Source organism: Hemiscyllium ocellatum, chromosome 25, assembly GCF_020745735.1.
Source record: "Hemiscyllium ocellatum isolate sHemOce1 chromosome 25, sHemOce1.pat.X.cur, whole genome shotgun sequence".
In the NCBI taxonomy this organism is placed as follows: domain Eukaryota; kingdom Metazoa; phylum Chordata; class Chondrichthyes; order Orectolobiformes; family Hemiscylliidae; genus Hemiscyllium; species Hemiscyllium ocellatum.
The window spans coordinates 25,317,784-25,337,060 of NC_083425.1; the positions used below are offsets into that span (position 1 = coordinate 25,317,784).

A 19,277-nucleotide genomic window follows, 5' to 3' on the forward strand; every position below is an offset into this window, starting at 1 on the left:
TACAACAAAGTACTGTAGCAAAAATGATTAAAGGTCAAATTCTGGCAGATCTGCTAAAGGTTAATTATAACAATTTTTGTGGGTCAGACTCTTACCCATTTGTCAGCAATTCCCAGTTTAAAGCTGTCACAGAACATCCCTCTGTTATATTGTTAGCAAGGTGCAGCTACAGCTTTGCACAACAAATTATATTTATAGTGTAATGAAATGTCCAGAGGCAGGAGCATTATAAAAACAAAATATTACACCAAACAACTTGGACATATTGGACTAGATGAGGCAGGTTTAAAAGGAGTGTCTTAAGTGATAAAAGAGAGAGATCAAAAGGTGAACAGTGAGATTAGAGTTTCCAGGTTCCAGAGAGCCAGTAGGCCAGCTGGTACATTTTCTATGTTTCTACAAGGTAGTCGTGCTAAAACACAACTTCATGCTAACACTCCAACTGGATAAAAAGAAGTGGGAGTACAATTGCTTGTTTAGACTTCAAAGACATTTGTACTACATTCTTATAATTTACCTCACTTAATATTTAAAAGTGATTTAGATTTTAATTAGAATGTGAGCATTGTACCAAGCAATGAACTTCATGATACCTGTCATTTTAAAGTTAGCAGTGTTGATATCCCAGTAGAGATTGATAACTTACATTGAAGTGACCCACTTGACTTGGATAAAAGACTGCTATTGCAAGAGGCAGTCAGTCAAAAAAGACTTTTTTCGGACAAAAAGTAAACTTTGAAACTGAAAAAGAATTCTTCACTTCCCACATAAAGACACTCTTCACAACTTTACAGTGTGGCATAAGCAGTCAGATTTCCACCACTCAATTGAAAGTGATTCTTATCCCTCAGTATTTCCCTTCTACCCCCCAAAATCTCCCTTTTGTTAGCCTGGTAACTTTTTAAATCCTAGAACATTGCCTCCTCAGCATGAGTATTTTTACTGGTGATTCTTCCTGAAGTATAAGCTCAGCAAATCTTTCAGTGTCACTTCCAATCCTCCCAAAGAAATCAAGATCTCAATACACTGTCCTGAGTGGTGAACCATGCAAGTGTTTGGCCTGCCTGCCCCTCTCTCCCAAACCCCAGCACACTAACTTATCTAGGCATTTCAAGGTGCTTCAGAAACCCTTGCCCTATTTCCATGGCAACAATAAATCACAAGAGACCTTAAATCTTGATAGAAATGTCAATAAGTTATTCTTTAGACACTAACTCCATTCCAATACATCAATTGGAATGGATGTATAACTGTTTAGGACCTGACATTTTCAACAACTTCCTAGACAAATTGGAGATTACTAAACTAATCTATGTATACAAAAGGGCTCCTAACACTCTAGTTATGAGCATCTTGCACATTCATCCCAGTAGAACAATATGGGCCTTCCTTTAAAAGGTCCAACAGCTCTCTTACCCAGGCTTGTTTCAGAATAGTCAGATGATTTTCCCACCGCCATTAGCTTTATATTAAGTTAAAAGCATAGTCACAAACTATAGTAGCATTATTACCCTAATAACTGTAACACCCAAAGTTTGACAGACTATTTCCCCCCCCATTAAGAATTGATGTAAGGATGAACCAGCTGACTTGTTAAGTACATCACAAATGCTCCTTCCATAACTAGAGAACCTGTGTGACTTGACCCAGAACTTCTGAATCAGAAGCAGATACCACCTACCAACCCACAGGGCTTCTCTGGTTATAAAGAGGAAACAGGTGTGTAAAGCATCCAATCTTCAATTGGATATCCAGACAGATCAATAATTCAATCAATTGTCTTAACCAAAAACTTAATTGGAATCACAAGACTTCACCACTATCCTCCTTCTCCCAGACTCCTAGCATTTTCCATTCTGGTCTTCCTGCTCACAATTTCACCATTTTAATTTTGTTCTTCCAATTATCTTTTTTTCCCAGCTGGGATCAATTCTGATACCGTTGAGGCTAATTAGCAGTCTTATATGATGTGTATAATATAATTACTGTGATCCTTTGACACAGTTTCTTTTTAATGCAGATAAATTGTAGCAAACTATATTTATTTCTTCTTTTAAAAATATTTTGCCCACCCCAAAACTTTGCATACTTGCAAACTAACTCTGTGGCTATTTATAATTTTTGTGAATGCTTACAATATAAATCAAAACAGCTATTTAGCAAGATGTATGTTAGGAGTGTGTTAAAAACACATGATAGTACCTTGGAAATTGAAAAATATAATCCTGTATACTGCAGATATAAATCTTCTGTTATGAACACAAATTATCCTTGGATACAACCTCTCATCAGCTGACAGGCAGGTACATTAGAGTCCATTTAACCTCATGATTACATTTATAACAAATTTACTTGCGAGCTGTCTCATCAAGGTCTGACCTAAACAGGATGAGACTGAAATACCAATCATTGATCAAAGGCAGATTGCCAGATTCAGCGCATCTCTGAATGATTGTCTTACAGGAAGTTAGGATAGCAAACGGATGGCATTCATGAAATTTTGTTGTTACTGCTACTGCCATCAGCTGGTAATTTCTGCTGAGTGGTGTTGACTCCTGAAGTCAAAGGGAACAAGTTTCACAAACTGTTCATGACAATCAAAGTAGCAGAAACTTATGTTACACATTGTCCATCAGCATTTGTATCTCCTCTCTCATATTCTGACTCTCACTACCCATAAAGCTTGCAAAATCTTTGGGTATACTTTGAAGATTATTGTGCTTGGAATACTTCAATACTCTCCAATTGAAGGTATTACTTTTGAGATGCAGACACTTATTACGTAGACCAACACAACAGTCAGTTTGTACAAAGACAGGACCTATAGATGGAAGGAGGAAGGAGTGAATGTAAGGGTATGGGTGGATTGCACTTCGGCGGGTCGGTGTGGACTTGTTGGGCCGAAGGGCCTGTTTCCACACAGTAAGTAATCTAATCTAATCTAATTTGCACTCCAATGCCTATTGTACATGATATATACACACACAGCCTTATCAGATGGTCTGCTATTGCGTACTGCACATCGTTAACCACTAAGAGTCCTCATTCACAGCTATTCACTCTTCTAGGCTGGCCATTATTTACTCCTTTGTCTGTCCAACTGTTTTTCTCTTTCTTTGGGCTCTATCTCCGCCTATTGTTTACTCCTTACCCCCTCTCACCACCCTATCTCCTGCATAAAAACAATTTTTTCCCAGCTACCATCACTTTTGATGAAGAGTCACTGGACCTGAAATGTTAACTCTGATTGAGGATGATCAGCCATGATCATAATGAATGGTGGTGCTGGCTCAAAGGGCAGAATGGCCTGCTCGTGCACCTATTGTCTATTGATACTTGTTTACAGATGCTGCCAGGCCTGGTGAGTTTTTCCAGCAATTTCTATTTTGGTTTCTGATTTCCAGCATCTGCAGTTCTTCCAATTTTTTATAAATATTGAACATTCATTATCAACATCTAGCTTTAAAGATGGGTTTCTTTTCAACTAATCAAGAACATAATACACGCATTTTGCCATGGAAATATTGAGAAGGTTTCATCGTTGGCCCACCTGTCAGTAATGAAATTTCAAATGTATAATTTATGGCAAAACTTCACTCAAAATCAAAGCATTCTCGGCTTTATAAAGGACTACCTTAAGGCTCTTCCAGAACAGTGTACTTAATGGTAAAAAAAGTATTTTATGTTGAACATTTCTCTACATACATGCAACAGGTATGTCTACATTTACATGCATAGCACTCTGCATTAACTGTCAGCACCTACTGAACAATTAATTTCTTCAGAACATTGAGGCTGTTAGGTTTTCATGCATATATTTAACAAATTTGTTTCTCGATACTGAGTTCTACCAACAAGCCAATCTCTTGATAAGACTATGGGGAAACTGACATGGATAATGCAGGTGTTGAAATGAATTTGGAAGGGTATTTCTTTGGTTCACTTATGGGACTTGGGCATTAATGGCTGGACTAGCATGTATTGTCCCTCCCTAGTTGCCCTTGAGAAGGTGGTGGTGAGCTGTCACCTTGAAAAGTTGCAGGCTGTTTGATGATGACACACCAGCAATGTTGTTAAGGAGCGAGTCCCAAGTTTCAGCCACACTGAAGGAATGGTGATGTCATCCCAAGTCAAGATGGTGAATATTTTGGAGGGGAAAATGCAGATGGTAGTATTCCCAGGTTTCGTCAGCTTTTGTTCTTCTTGATGTTCATGTTCCTGGGGGTGGAAAGTGCTCTCTCAAGAGCCTTGGAGAATTTCTGCTGTTGTCAATCAGTAAAACTTCCTTTAGGTGATGTAGTCACACATATTCACCATCCAGCTTTAAATACATATCATTTCCTCCTCTAAATAAATGTTGCTATTTTTTGAAGGTAGAAGTCCAAACCTACTTGTATGGTAGCAGAACAGTATTCATATTATGTTTCAATGAATTTTCTATTGATAAACTATTAAAATAATGCTATCTATTTAAAGTCTGGTTGAAGATTTGTAGCTCAGGTGTCCGTTGTTGTGGTTCTGTTCGCCGAGCTGGAAGTTTTTGCTGCAAACGTTTCGTCCCCTGGCTAGGGAACATCATCAGTGCTCTGGAGCCTCCTGCGAAGCGCTGCTTTGATGTTTCTGCTTTGATGATCACAGACGCTCACAACCGACTGCACAAATACAAGCAAGAAATTGCGTGCCAAAAGTCGTTAATTTTAAAAACCACTAATCAGGAATGGACCCGGACCATAGAACAGGCTATCACTATAGGACAGAACAGGACAACACTTCGCAAAAAAACGGCACTAAAAGAAAAAATGGACAAACTAACCCACAAACAGGAGGACACTACAACACACACCTGGATTAAAAACCTCTCCCACAGACAGCTCACAGACATGGAAAGAACGATACTGGCCAAGGGACTCAAATACAACTACAGGGATGCCAACACAGCAGACTTCCTAGCAGCACTAGAATGCACACTCAGGAACAATGGACTGACAGAAGAGACACAACAAACAGTGAGACAAACGGTCGTACCTATGATGATAAGAAAACGACATACACATAACCTCAACACCAAGGAGAGGGAAGCACTGAAAGCACTGAAAAATGACAAGAACATAATCATACTACCGGCAGATAAAGGCAGAATGACGGTCATCTTAGATAAATCAGACTACATCAATAAAGCACAACAACTACTCGCAGACACCAACACCTACCAAATGAAGGATTCCGACCCCACACCACAACTTACCAATAGAATAATCAACACACTAAGGAATCTACAAAAAAACAGACAGATAACCAAAGCGGACCAGCAAAGAATGAAACCTGAAAGCAACAACACCCCCAGATTCTACGGACTACCCAAAGTACACAAACCAGACATCCCACTCAGACCCATAGTATCACTACCAGGGACACCAGCATACAAACTGGCCAAAGAACTACAACAAAAACTGAAACACCTAGTCAGCGGATCCAAACACTCCATACAATCAACACAGGAATTCTTGGACATCATCAGGAATACACACATAGACAAAGAAGAAACCATGGTATCATTCGACGTGACGGCACTGTTCACATCAATTGACAAAACCCTAGCCAGAGAAACAATAGCCAACCTACTGGACATACATAACAGAACACAGGAGGCCGAACCTATCAACAAGGACGGCATACTTAAACTACTAGACCTGTGCCTCACCACACACTTTACATTCAACAATCAGATATACGAACAAATCAACGGAACACCCATAGGATCACCAATCTTGGGACTCATAGCAGAGGCAGTTATGCAAAGGTTAGAACATACAGCCCTACCACAAATCCAACCCAAACTCTGGATCAGATACGTCGATGACACCTTTGTAATCATCAAAAACACAGAAATAGAAAAAACACACCGAATCATCAACGCCACACTCACAGGAATACGATTCACGAGAGAAGAGGAAAAGGATAGCCAACTCCCATTCCTAGCCGTGTTAGTAGAGAGAACACCCAACGGAGAATTCACCACAAGGGTACACAGGAAACCAACACACACAGACCAAGTCCTAAACTATGAAAGTAACCACCCCAACACACACAAACGAAGCTGCATCAGGACACTATTCAAAAGAGCCACAACACACTGCAGTACACCAGAACTGCGAAAAGAGGAAGAGGAACACCCATACAGGGTATTCGCCAAAAACGGATACCCACGCAACTTTATCACCAGATGCCTAAGAGATAAACCACGGAACGAGGACATGCCACAACCAAAAGGACTAGCCACACTACCATACGTCAGGAGCGTCTCAGAACTGACAGCCAGACTACTGCGACCCTTAGGACTCATAACAGTACACAAGCCAACTTCCACACTCAGACAACAACTCACTAGAACAAAGGACCCAATAGCCAGCACGAGCCAAACTAACGTAGTTTACAAAATACCATGCAAGGACTGCACAAAACACTATATAGGACAAACAGGAAGACAGCTAACAATCCGCATCCATGAACATCAGCTAGCCACAAAACGACACGACCAGCTATCCCTAGTAGCCATACACTCAGACAACCAGGAACATGAATTTGACTGGGAAAACACTACCATCATAGGACAAGCCAGACAGAGAACAGCCAGGGAATTCCTAGAGGCATGGCATTCATCCACAAACTCCATTAACAGACACATGGACCTGGACCCCATATACAAACCACTACAGCTGAAACTGACACCCGGAAGCGGCAAGAACATCCATCAACAGACACATCGAACTGGACCCCACATACAAACTACTACAGCTGAAACTGACACCCGGAAGCGGCAAGAACAAACCACTATAAATACTGGAAGAAACATCAAAGCAGCGCTTCGCAGGAGGCTCCAGAGCACTGATGATGTCTCCTAGCCAGGGGACAAAACGTTTGCAGCAAAAACTTCCAGCTCGGCAAACAGAACCACAACAATACTATCTATGCAGCTTCATTGTTTAAAGGTGCGTTTTGTTTTGCACATTGATAATCACTTTAATGTTGCTCTATTGAGCTTTCAAATGAAAGCTTAGTAAAGCAACAACAGAGTGATCATCAATATGTTTGTCAAGTTTGGGGCAGCACAGCGGCTCAGTGGTTAGCACTGCTGCCTCGCAGCACCAGGGACCCGTGTTCAATTTCAGCCTCGGGTCACTGTCTGCGTGGAGTCTGCACATTCTCCCTGTGTCTGCGTGGATTTCCTCCGGATGCTCTGGTTTCCTAACACAGTCTAAAGATGTGTGGGTCAGGTGAATTGGCTGTGCTAAATTGCCCATAGTGATAGGTGCATTCGTTAGGAGTAGGTAAATGGGTCTGGGTGGGTTACTCTTCAGAGGGTCAGTGTGGACTTGTTGGGCCAAAGGACTTGTTTCTGCTCTGTAAGGAATTTAATGAAGTCTGCCTTAAATGTTTCTAGTAGTGGGTATTTTTATATATTCTGAAAATTGAGGGATGTTAGATATTTTTCAATGCAGGCTGACAAGGAGATCTGCACCCTTGTAAAGTATATTTCAATTACAGCCCTGAGGACCAATAAGATGAAAAATTAGCTTGGAGCCATATAGCTACTGACTTGCTGTCAGTAAAGACGACCACAACTTAAAGGGAGCCTGCATAATTTTAGCTTGATTTCATTGTACATAACTTTGAAACAGTATTCAATCTAAACACTTTTATAATCCAGAAAATACGTGTGAAAATTGACTGAAGAATTTAATCAGTGGATTTGGGGTGAAGTTTCAGTTGAGTGCCTTCTCTCTACTCTGTATCTTATTGATGGAAGTTTAAACTTCTCAACCTGTTTATGCTGCAGGCTGTTCCTTTCTCTATGTATGATATTAACCAACTCTTTCAGCAGGATTTTCTGGCTGCAGGCTGTCTAAGGATTCTTAAAAGCGTGAGCCCACTGAATAGAATCACTGTCTCTGCGCTGCTGAGAATTTCTGGAGGCAGAACTGCTCCTTTCTTGCGCATTTCACTGTTTTATGCGTTGTGTATAGCTATTGATTTTTCCTTTGACAGTTTCCTTTTTTTTCTTTTTTGGTTTCTCTCAGCGTATGAAGGTGAAAGGACATTTGCTGGTAAGGTTCTACCTGTGACTATAACCTACAAATCCTCACTAATCTTCACTGTCACTGTATATCAAGAATTAGTCAGAAATGATTACACCTCCAATATAGCACCTACCCTTCCAGCTTTCAAAGTATATTCCATTCAATGATAGAAAAAATATTTTCTCACAATGAATGTCACATAGTTCATTAAAAAAAAAGTATGGCCAAAATGTAATATTTGTGAAATACATCAACTTTGTATTTCCAATGGATTATCACTTAAAGTTTCAAACATTGGATACTTAACTTTTCTTTGTTATGTGAGGATGATTGTGACTATCCCAACTGCTTTGACAGGCAAAATACAATTCTCAAAATAATCTAATTAATTCCTAACCTAATGTGGCTCCTTAAGTTTGAAATTAAAAATCCCAGTCAATTATGAGTCAGACTTGAACCTCTCTTTGACATTTGTATAGTGACAATATTTCTGATATGTCCTGAAAGAGGTTGTTATAGATCTGAGCAAATCTAAGTGTAAAAGATAAAAGTTAAGATCTTGAAACATTTGACAAGACATGACCCACAATATATTCACTTAACAATATTTTTGCAGACAATCTCCAATAGCTCAATGGTTGCATGCATTTTATAGAAATTCTGGATAGCAGTTCAAAAGATGATGTGCATTTATATAGTACATTTCACTCCCTCAGAATATTCTAAAGTACATGACAACCAGTGACACACTTTTATATTGTCATCACCATTATAATGTTGGAAATGCAGCCATCAAAGTGGACACAAAGGTTTTAGCTTTAATCATTGATAGTCACAGCCAGGGCAAACATGGTCTCAAACAAGGAGGAAGGGAGAAACTACCAAAGGTTTTCATTTCTGATTACTATCCTACTGAAAAGATCATGCCAAATGATGTGTATCTTACTCCCTCCATTGTCTCAGGTTATAATAATGTTCACAACCTCTTGAACTGAGATTTCCTACTAGTACCTTTGTCATCACAAAATCTACTACATCCATTGTCCACCTCCATCCCTGCCTTGAGAATGTTGTACGCAGGCGATCATTCTTTACCCCCTATGATGTTCAATCCCATTTAAAATTCTGCTGCTTAAACCTGATCCTACATTGACTCCTTATTGCTCATCAGCCTGCTATGGTCAAAGTTGACATCTCTTCCCCCAGTATCCTCACTCTGAAGTTCTCATCTCTATGTGTAAATCGCATTATGGTTTTTCATTTTCCACACATCTCCATTGTCTCTTACAGCCCTGAAACCACCACCACCTATCCACACCCATTTCTTGCCCAGTTATTGTTCATTTTTGCTTCATTGTGCCTTGATGAAACAACTTGAATCGAAAGACACTATATAAATATAAATTTCTGTTATTAAGTAAAATTGTCTCCTTTCTCCTAGACTACTAATACCTCACATTTTCCGATGCCTTACACTCACATTCTGTTTTAATACTGATTTCGCAAGCAGTTTGAAATATAAAGCCAATTGGCCTATTTTGAGGTTCATGTTCTCACATTGTATCATTATTTTTGTTAGGATTCTGGTGATTAGTCTCACAAAGGGAGAGAATACCACACATACTGATGTAAAAGCTGAAAAATGTGTTGCTGGAAAAACGCAACAGGTCAGGCAGCATCCAAGGAGCAGGAGAATCGACTTTTTGGACATAAGCTCTGACCTGCTGTGCTTTTCCAGCAACATATTTTTCAGCTCTGATCGCCAGCATCTGCAGTCCTCACTTTCTCCATACTGATGTAAAAGTCAAGTTTCTGAGGCCTTATTTTTATGCAAAAGTAAGGGGGTTGATTTTTACAGCAGGAATGCTTCTGAGGGCTTGAAACCCAATGCTGGGTGCTTGGAACTGCCAGGAATGACTATACAGGTTGCTGACCATGGTCCTGACCCAGCAGGGAATGGCTGGCTCAAGCTGTCTGGCAGTATTTCTGACATTTCCATGAGAGAAAAAGCAATTTTGAAAATTACTCTCCAAACTATTCCCACTAATCCCACTCTGAATCCTCGTCCAAAGTATATTTAAAATATGAAGAATTCAGGGCCAAAATTTGAGGATTGCCTCTTACAAGAGATCAATGCTTACTTGAATATATATGGAAGTGATTTTCCACAATCACTCTCATAAACTTTTTTTTAATCTTCTGGCACTGATCTCTGCTGCACTCTGCATTAGTTAATCGCAGCCAGGGAACCTCCATATTCTATGTCAGATAGCTGAAGGGACCAATGTTGTTGTGCTACCCTTAACGGTTGCTGTTTAGCTGTAACTGTGCTGAGAAAGATAAATTCCAAGAACATAACCAGGCTGACTTATTATGGCCAAAATGAAAGGAAGAAAACATGCAAAGTATCAAAATAAAGTGCTTGAAATACTCAATGAGTCTGGCAATATTGATGGAGAGCAAAACAGAGATGCTATTTGGAGTCAAATCTAACTGTTCTCACAGAGACCGCCAGACGTGCTGAGTATTTGCAATGCTTCCTTTTTTTTAATGAGCTACAATGGCTCTGTGTTTGCCAGCATTCATTGTTCACACTCACACGTTCAAACTGAAATTTGGCGTGGTGCTAATTGACAGGAGGAATTAAGGACACTTCAATTGAATGGTTGGATAAAAATAATTGAAAATGATAGAAATGGGAATCCTTTACCTCAATTTTGGGAATCAATTAATTGAGTTTTTTGGGAAACTCACAAAGGCAAATCTAGTTTTACATTTTGCCCAGTACTGAGGTACTTATGAAACTGAAATATCCAGAAGTTAAATAGTGCAAACCTGTCTGTGATATACAGTAACATTACTCCTTAACACTTACATGAATGTTCCCTTTTCCTTATGTTCAGAGTTCTGTATTTTTGCTTTCTGGTTGAATATTATTGTTCCCTCACCTTATAACCTAAAATCCTACTGGGACTGACAAGCACCCCTGCTATGCAAAATTGTACTAGATTACTGGGTTTGTGTTGGTGCTTTGCAATCCCCAAATTACCATTGCTTTTTTTCATATCTGTGTTGACACAAAGTTGTATCATAGATTTAAAAATAATCACTGGTGTTGCATTGGCATCAGCTAAGAAGCCAGAAGTATTGAAGCTGCGTTGCAAATAAAACTCCGCTGTTTCCTGCTCGACCATGCTGAGTCAATGCCTCTGGGTGCAATTTGAAACAAATGCAAGGTCTCATCTAAGGAATTTCAAGTGCGAATATCAACCAAATCTGGAATTCTGAAAAGGGTTTCAAAGCAGATTAGCAAACTGTTCCACCCAAATTGATAATGCAGCTTCAAGCCTCTTGTCATCTGGAACCTTCTCAGATCATGTCAGATCAGCACTTTTCAGTGGCTGGTCTGTTGATGTTTTGTAAATCAAATCCTACTGGGATGGCCTCAGGCTGCCAGCCAGTCATTTTGGAATAATTCAGATCTATAACCGTCAGGAAGTGGTGATGGGACTGATGGGAACACCTGTATCCTAAATCAACAGTTTTCTTCTGGATGAAAATGGTCTTGACAAAAGCATGCAGAAATTGTTAACCTAGGCTTTCTTCATCCCTGTCCAGTGGAGAATGCAAAATAATGGGCAACTCTAATGAGGAGAAAAATAAAGCCTTACCATTTTATGAAACTATGCCACGTTTAATAGAAATGAAAGTATTATGTTCCAAGACCATTGAGATTATTTTACTTATCTTATTATTTCCTGACTTTAAGGTCATGAATACAACTAAGACAAAAAAAAACTTTATTCAATTTTCATGAAAATAGACAGAATCTGTCAAAACATTAAGATGCTGTTGTTATTTCTTCAAAATATAGCAGGAATCTCTGCTGTAATCTATACCTCTTCTGAACTTGGAGTAATTATTTTATACTTTTTTTACCCTAAGCTGAAAAGGTAACAATTATAAAGAAGTAAATGGCATTGGCTTGATGCCAAAGCACTTTGCAACAACAGCTTTATTTGAATTTGAAATGTGCAGGTATCTGTATGAAGGTTTGGGTAATGGACAGTGACATTTCAATTATAAGAGCAGATTTGTGACTTAAATCTGTCTGAATGCACATTTTTCTCTCTTTAATCCATGATAAATCTCAAAGTGATTCGCACTTGGCAAACCTTTTTAATTGCTATGGTGCAGCAACGTAAATTTTGTCTTTATTTCTTTGTAAAATGTCATTTGGAGGTGACTATCATGTCACTTTTACATCGCCTTTATCTACCAGTGCTGCAAAACATGTTTCATTTAGCTTGATACATTGATTTAGCATGAATTCAACATTAGAGGCAGCAAAATTAAAATCTGCATAATTGTTTAAAAACGCAAATCACACAAGTTAGTTCCGGTTGCAAATCTTCCATGTTGCTGAACAAGTGAATGTTCAGTACATCCAAAATTTCATCAAAGGCTGACTGTAAACATCAAAGTGCTCTGATACACCTGTTCAATTTATCTGCAGAAACTTGGGAACAATCAAATTCTTGAATTGTGTCTTTCTAAGCTCTGCCGTAGCCAGTATTAACACTTAATTTTCTTGATGCTGATGCTGAATATGTCTTTTTTTGCTAAGTGTAAAGCCAGTAAGATAAATTAAGCTATTCTAATGCTGTTATTTGTTTATTCATGTTGGTGACATTGAATCGTAATGCACAAATGTCACTTAACTGTTCAAAACTAGAAAGCCAAATTACCAGATTTACTAAAGCTGGCTGTTGGAAAGATGCAGGGCTAAATTAATCTTCCTGCCTGCTAACCTTAGCAAATTTCTTTATGTTGATGTTGCACCTGCTGCACCAGACTTGTAAGTTAGGAGCTGAAGTGATTAACTTGGCACTTAAATCAATATACAAGCTGCTAAAATTGCATACACTCTGATAATCATAGGCCAGGAAAGTACACAAATTCTTATAATGCTGGAATCTCACTAAAGAGGATTTAAGTTGGCATTATTTTTTGAAAATAGAATTATCCAACAAGTGACTTCAGAATTATTTGGTAAAAAAACACAGGTGTTGGACATTTTGCCACAGTTAAGTCAGATACTTTAAATTTGCATGGTGGCTCAGTGGTTAGCACGGCTGCCCAACAGCGCCAGGGACCTGGGTTTGATTCCTGTCTCGGGTGACTGTGTGAAGTTTGCATATTCTCCCTGTATCTGCGTGGGTTTCCTCCAGTGCTCCTGTTTCTTCCCACAATCCAAAGATGTGCAAGTCAGGTGAATTGGCCATGCTAAGATTGCCCATAGTGTTAGCTGCGTTAGTCAGGGGTAGATGTAGGTGAATGGGTCTGGGTGAGATATTCTTCGAAGAGTTGGTGTGAACCTGTTGGACCAAATGGCCTGTTCCCACACTGTAGGGAACCTAATCTCATCTATTCATGCTGACTGCTGGACAATAATCTGAAGGTCTATTTCTGATATTGCTCTCTCTTAATGATAGTATGTTCTGACTCAGAACAACATCTAATCTGAAATCATCTTCAGTAGTTGAGCACAGCTGAGGGATACTGCTGCCTTCAGTCAGCCCTAACCTCCCATTCTCAAAGGCCTCTCCTCAAGTCATCTGACTGTAGACATCAATCTAAAGACAGCTGCAGGTGAGTCTATTGGTCTGAGTCTACTTCATCTGCTTCACGGAGGCACAACAATACCAGCTGTTTACATAAAGATTTTGAATGAGACTCTGGCTCCAATTTAATGCTGACCTCAGGCCTTTTATTTGAAACATGTATGTCATTAGTTATGCACCCAATAATGGGCCATGACCAATTTCCGTACCTTTATTTTATTCTCTTTTTAATCTATTTTGTCTGTTGGCTAGACATAACACAGTGTTGTGATACTTGTAAAACATTATGTGACCATAATACTCCTGTTAATCAGTACCTTAATCAGTACCTGTCAGATTTAAGCACACCTCTGTTCTGATGAAAAGATACGTGATGGAATTAATTTGAAAGGATCTATTGTACATCACCATTTCCGAACATATCTTCCAACAATCAGCAGAAGACCAAGACATTTCTCAACAGTAGATCTAATATTTTAACATGTGCAAGAACGTTGAACAACAGATGTGTGGATAACTGTAGCATTGGGCTGTAGACCATTGAGTGTTGCTCTAGTAAACTTGGTCTAAATTAAGGAAGTTGTTAGTGGATAGCTTGGGCCAGTTTTCTTGGCTGGTTCCTTGTTTGGATGGTTTTGTTATGAATGGAATTCCCATTCTCGGGGGAGACATCACTGACCAAGAGACTTGTACTTTTTATTGTGCACAGAAAATTACATTGATGCCATGATAGGAGACAAGAGCATAGACAATTTTGGCTCCCCATTGAAGGAGAATAAATAGAATGATCTTAAAAAGTGTGTGATGTGACTATATTTCTAAATGAACACAGAAACATTGGAGCATATTCAAACATGTCTTGGACACACTTGCTTCACCAAACTTCATAGCAAAATAGTGAAAAAGCTCCACTTTTTCAAGAAAGAAATGTTTGCTCCATATGAATTGTTTTGGTGGTGATATTTTCCAGCACTCATGTTTATATAAACTGCATGCATGGAAGTGCAGGAATTTGCCTTAATCAAACAGATTCTTAAACGCAAATGCAGTTTCCATTCCTGCTGAAACCTATTTAATTCAGTCATATTTTGATCACAGTTTGCTATGTTCTTTTATTTGTGCATTAAATGTTTTGTGAGTTATCCACCTCTTCTTGAATATGAATATTTCTTGTTGAATTCTTTGTTATTCTTTGTTGCTGTTGTTGCTTAGATCTCACTTCATGGTGTTCAGGATGAGTATTGCTGATTTCAAATACAGTACACTGCTTGAATTAAATGAGAAAAAATAATTTCTACCACTGTAACATCTCCTAGAGGCATTGGGTCTGCACCATTTGCTGCCCTGGAGCCAATATTTACAGATCACTTCACAGCCATTCCAACATGTTAGAGGCCACTTTACTTGGTTATTTCTGCCTCATAAAAGCCGCTGTCACATGGCCATACATCTAATGTAAGATAATCAACAGACTGCATTTTGATTATCATTAGTTGTTCCCATGGAAATGGTGCTACAACGACATTAAGCTTTTAACCTGGCCCATACTTTGTCTGCAGTACTGACCTGCAGAGAGCAAATGGAGAAATAAAGTACAGTGACCTTTAATAAAAAGTCACCTTCATTGGATGCACAGCTTTTTTTGGTTGACAGAATTCTATCGAGTCTTAGAGGTGGCACCAATATAGGCTTCAGGTTCATTACATGAGCTGATAGCTTGCAGAAGTAGGTAAGATTTGCATCATCTAGTATCAGACCACAGAAGCACATTTATGGAAGTGAATGGAGGGTCAGGTAGAGAAATTATTGGTCCTGATTGTTTTCCAGGTCGGCTATTTGCCCCCATTTATCCTGTCATAGCTTCTGTTGTGTTTTTGTGCTGCATTTTGTGGTCAATAGAAGAGTGCGGTGCTGAAGGAGGCCGTTCAGCCCATCAAAGGGTGTTTCAAAGAGAAATATAGTTAGTCCCCTGTCCTTCACCTGACTCAGTCAAGAAGCTTGCTTACAGATGACATCACCCAGGCAAACCCTGAGGAAAAGGCCTATACAGATTAGGTGTCACTTCAGTCGTAACATTCAGAGGACCATAAACATGCTCTCCACTGTGCCCCCTTCCCCCTCTCCACTAACCCCTGGCTTAGGTTTTACAGTTGAGAAATCTGCAACTTGAGCTAGCCCAGCCCTGCTTTACTGATGTAGGAGCATTGACATTTTAAACCTGATCCTGGGATTGTGTGAAATAAATATTATTTTCAGAAGCTTGAAATTTTACATTCACCATAGTTATTTGTATTATTCTAATGAATCTATTTTTCAGTTTCTATAACTCTCCACTTCTCCTACACAGTTGGCTTTGATGGCTAGTTCTTTGATGTCTGTTCTTCAGCAGCTGACTCCAACTAAATGCAGATCTGATTCGAGGATAGAATTCCTATTTACCAAATCATTTCTCATTCATTCTAAATATAATGAGTGTTGGCCTGCATGCAATATTTGAATGAACAGTCCTAATTTAAGTATGTTTATGCCCACAATCGTCACTGTCCTGATTATTACCAGGTTAATGCTCAATTTTAGAAAGTGACAGTTTTGGCGAACAATATGCAAAAATAGTTCTCCTATCAGTTCTACGTGTTTCATGATTTCCCTGTGTTAAAGCTTCCCATTGTCTCATTTGGAAATACAAGGATAGACGGTACTGTAATGTTAGCTAATAGTGGTTACCATTCCAGGTCACTGATCAGATTAGTACAATGAAATTGGAGTAGACATACACATTTGCTAGGAATGGTTGTTTTTAATGAGTAATATGTGGAATTATCTTATAAAAATGTGAATATTTCAACTTTAAAGCTTAAAATTGAATCATTGCAAAAAGTGTGAGTATTTAATTTCACCATAACATTTGCTCTAAAATTAGTCTTTGGGAAACATAATCTCAGGTGGAAACAGACATTTCAGATATTATTTCTGTCTTTTTATGTTCTTAAAGATACAGGTGCTCCGGCAGATCCTATAGCTCCAGTTATAATCATCCCGCCAAAAAATACAAGTGTAATCTTCGGGTTTCCTGAGGTTACGATGGAATGTGTGGCCAATGCCAGGTCAGTACTTAAAATTCTCACCAGCCTCTGTTTTGAGTGAAAATAATTGTTAAAAGCATATTTCCACCAATCTCTTGTTTTGAAAAACAGAAATCGCTGATTTAAAGGAAAGCTTTGGAGATTTGGATGTTTCGCAAAATAGCAGCAATTCCACGGTTATTCCAGTGACAGTGTTTTTGAACAGCTTCAAATAATCGGCCCTAGATGGCATCTTTGAAAATTGCAAAGCTATTATATGGACACAATGCAGGTTTATCTTTTTAAATAGTTTTCAAAAACGTTATTAACTGCTTTTGGAAGCATTGATGAGATTAGTGCCTTTGAGGGAAATTGTAGATTCTACTTGGCTGTGGTTTGGATACAAGAGATAGTGAACACGTTTGGCTGGCTTCCCAAAAGGGCCTTAGAAAAACAGCAGCAAAGAATTTCTGACCATCTTTCAAATTGTCACTCCTTCATATGTGATGCCAGAATATTGCACATGAACTCCAAGTATCAAATCAGAGCTGGAAAGTACTGTCAGTAATTACAGTATGTGGGAACAGGAGCACACTGTGCTGTAAACTGCTGTCTCAGGCTGATGAGTTTCTTGTTGCTGTATAAATGAAGTCATTAATTTTGGGAGCAATCTGAAAAATGGGAACAAAATCCTTATCTCCATGACTGCAACCAAATTGTATAGAAACTCAGCCTGTAAGAGTAGAGGCTTTACTGGAGCTATAAAACTAAGAAAACAATCAAAGAAAAGATGTCACTGTTTGTGGAGATGGTTAGGCTCCACCATATTTCTGTCAAGGTCTGATTTCTCAATCTAGGAGTTCCCTCTGAGGATCAACACATACCAAAAGTGCTGGTGTGCTAAGCACAGCTTTTAATTAACTAGTTTAAATCAGCTAAACCTGCTGAGTTTTTCCTGTAGTTTCTGTTTTTGTGGTGAGTAGCAAGCTATACAAGGCCTAACATTATGCAATGCCGCAGAATTAATTAATTAATCAGAATAAAGATGTTCCAAGGTCGCAGTGACCACAATTTGATTGAATTTTATATTCAGTTTGAGGGAGAGAAGTGTGGATCCAAGGCTGGTATTTTAAACTTAAATAAGGATCATTATAAAGACATAAAAGCAGAACTCGTTGAAACGAAGTAGCAAATTAGGTTATGGGGGATTAGTCAATAGAGATGCAAGGCCAAATATTTAAGGGAGTATTTCAGAATACAGAGAATAGATAAATTCAAATGAAAAAGAAAAATTCCAAAGAAAGCACTCACCAACATTTGGTCAACAAAATTGAAATTATTATCAAACTTAAAGAAAAAGCATTTAAGTAAACAAAGATGGATGGGAAGATGATGGATAAAAAAAACAACAAAGAATGACCTTAACATTAAAAATGAGGGAAGCATTTGAGATGAGAGAAGTAGAAATATAAAAACAGACAATAGGCATTTCTATAGATATTTAAGAAAGACAGGAATTAACAAAAGTGAATATTGATCCTTTGAAAGTGAGTCTGTGGAATTAGTAATGAAAATTAAGGAAAAAGCAGATAAATTGAACAGATATTGGTCTCCATGATAGAGGGTATAAGTAACATCCAAGAAAGTGGGATCAAGAAAATTGTGGGAGCTGCTGCAGCTGGTAAACAATGCAGTACTGAAAATATTCATCCTAGGACCATGAAAGCAATGGCTGGTGAGATAGTTGATGCCTTGGTTTTAATTTTTCAAAATTCCCTGACTTTGAGAAACTTCCATTTGATTGGAAAATAGTAAATGTGTCTCTTTTATTCAAAAGGAAGGGAGGCAGAAAACTGGTACCAGTTTAACATGTGTAATAGGTAAAATGTCAGAAGGTATTATTAAAAACGTTATAATAAGACATTTAGGAAAAAATGAAGGTACTCAGGCAGAGTCAAAATGAAAGGGAATCATGTTTAACCAATTTATTTGAGTTATTTGAAGAAGTAACATGTGCTGTGGATAAAGGAGAATTGGTAGATGTAACGTACTTCAATTTCCAGAAGGTACTTGATAAGGTATTGTATGGTATGTTATTGGCAGATATACAACATTGGCTTGAAAACAGGAAACAGAGAGTGGACATAAATGTGTAATTTTCTGGTTGTCAAACTGTAATGAATAGTGTGCCCCAGTGCTAGGGCAATTTATAGAAATGACTTGGATGAAGGGGTTGATGGTATAATTTGCCAAAAATGATGTTGACACCATAGTAGTTAAGAAAATAAGTTGTCAAGAGGACATGATGATATAATAAGGTAAGTCAGTGAGCAATGACCTAGCAAATTGACTATAATATGGAGAAAAATAAAGTTATCCATTTTGGCAAGTAGAATTTTAAAAAGCATGTTAAAAATGTGCAAATAGTGAAAAACTGCAGAGTTCTGAGACGCAGAGGGATCCGATGTCATTGTGCATGAATTGCAGTTATTATTTGGAATGTAATTAGGACA

At 38.5% G+C, this 19,277-nt stretch overlaps 1 protein-coding gene across 1 annotated transcript in view; it reads left to right on the top strand.

The window, feature by feature from the left end:
- sdk2b (sidekick cell adhesion molecule 2b) overlaps positions 1–19,277 on the top strand; it is a 469,615-nt gene that overhangs the window by 146,974 nt on the left and 303,364 nt on the right. The window contains exons 6-7 of the mRNA XM_060844513.1: positions 8,917–8,930; positions 16,695–16,806. Of these exons, the coding sequence (XP_060700496.1) occupies positions 8,917–8,930; positions 16,695–16,806 (126 nt within the window). The remainder of the gene's footprint in view (positions 1–8,916; positions 8,931–16,694; positions 16,807–19,277) is intronic.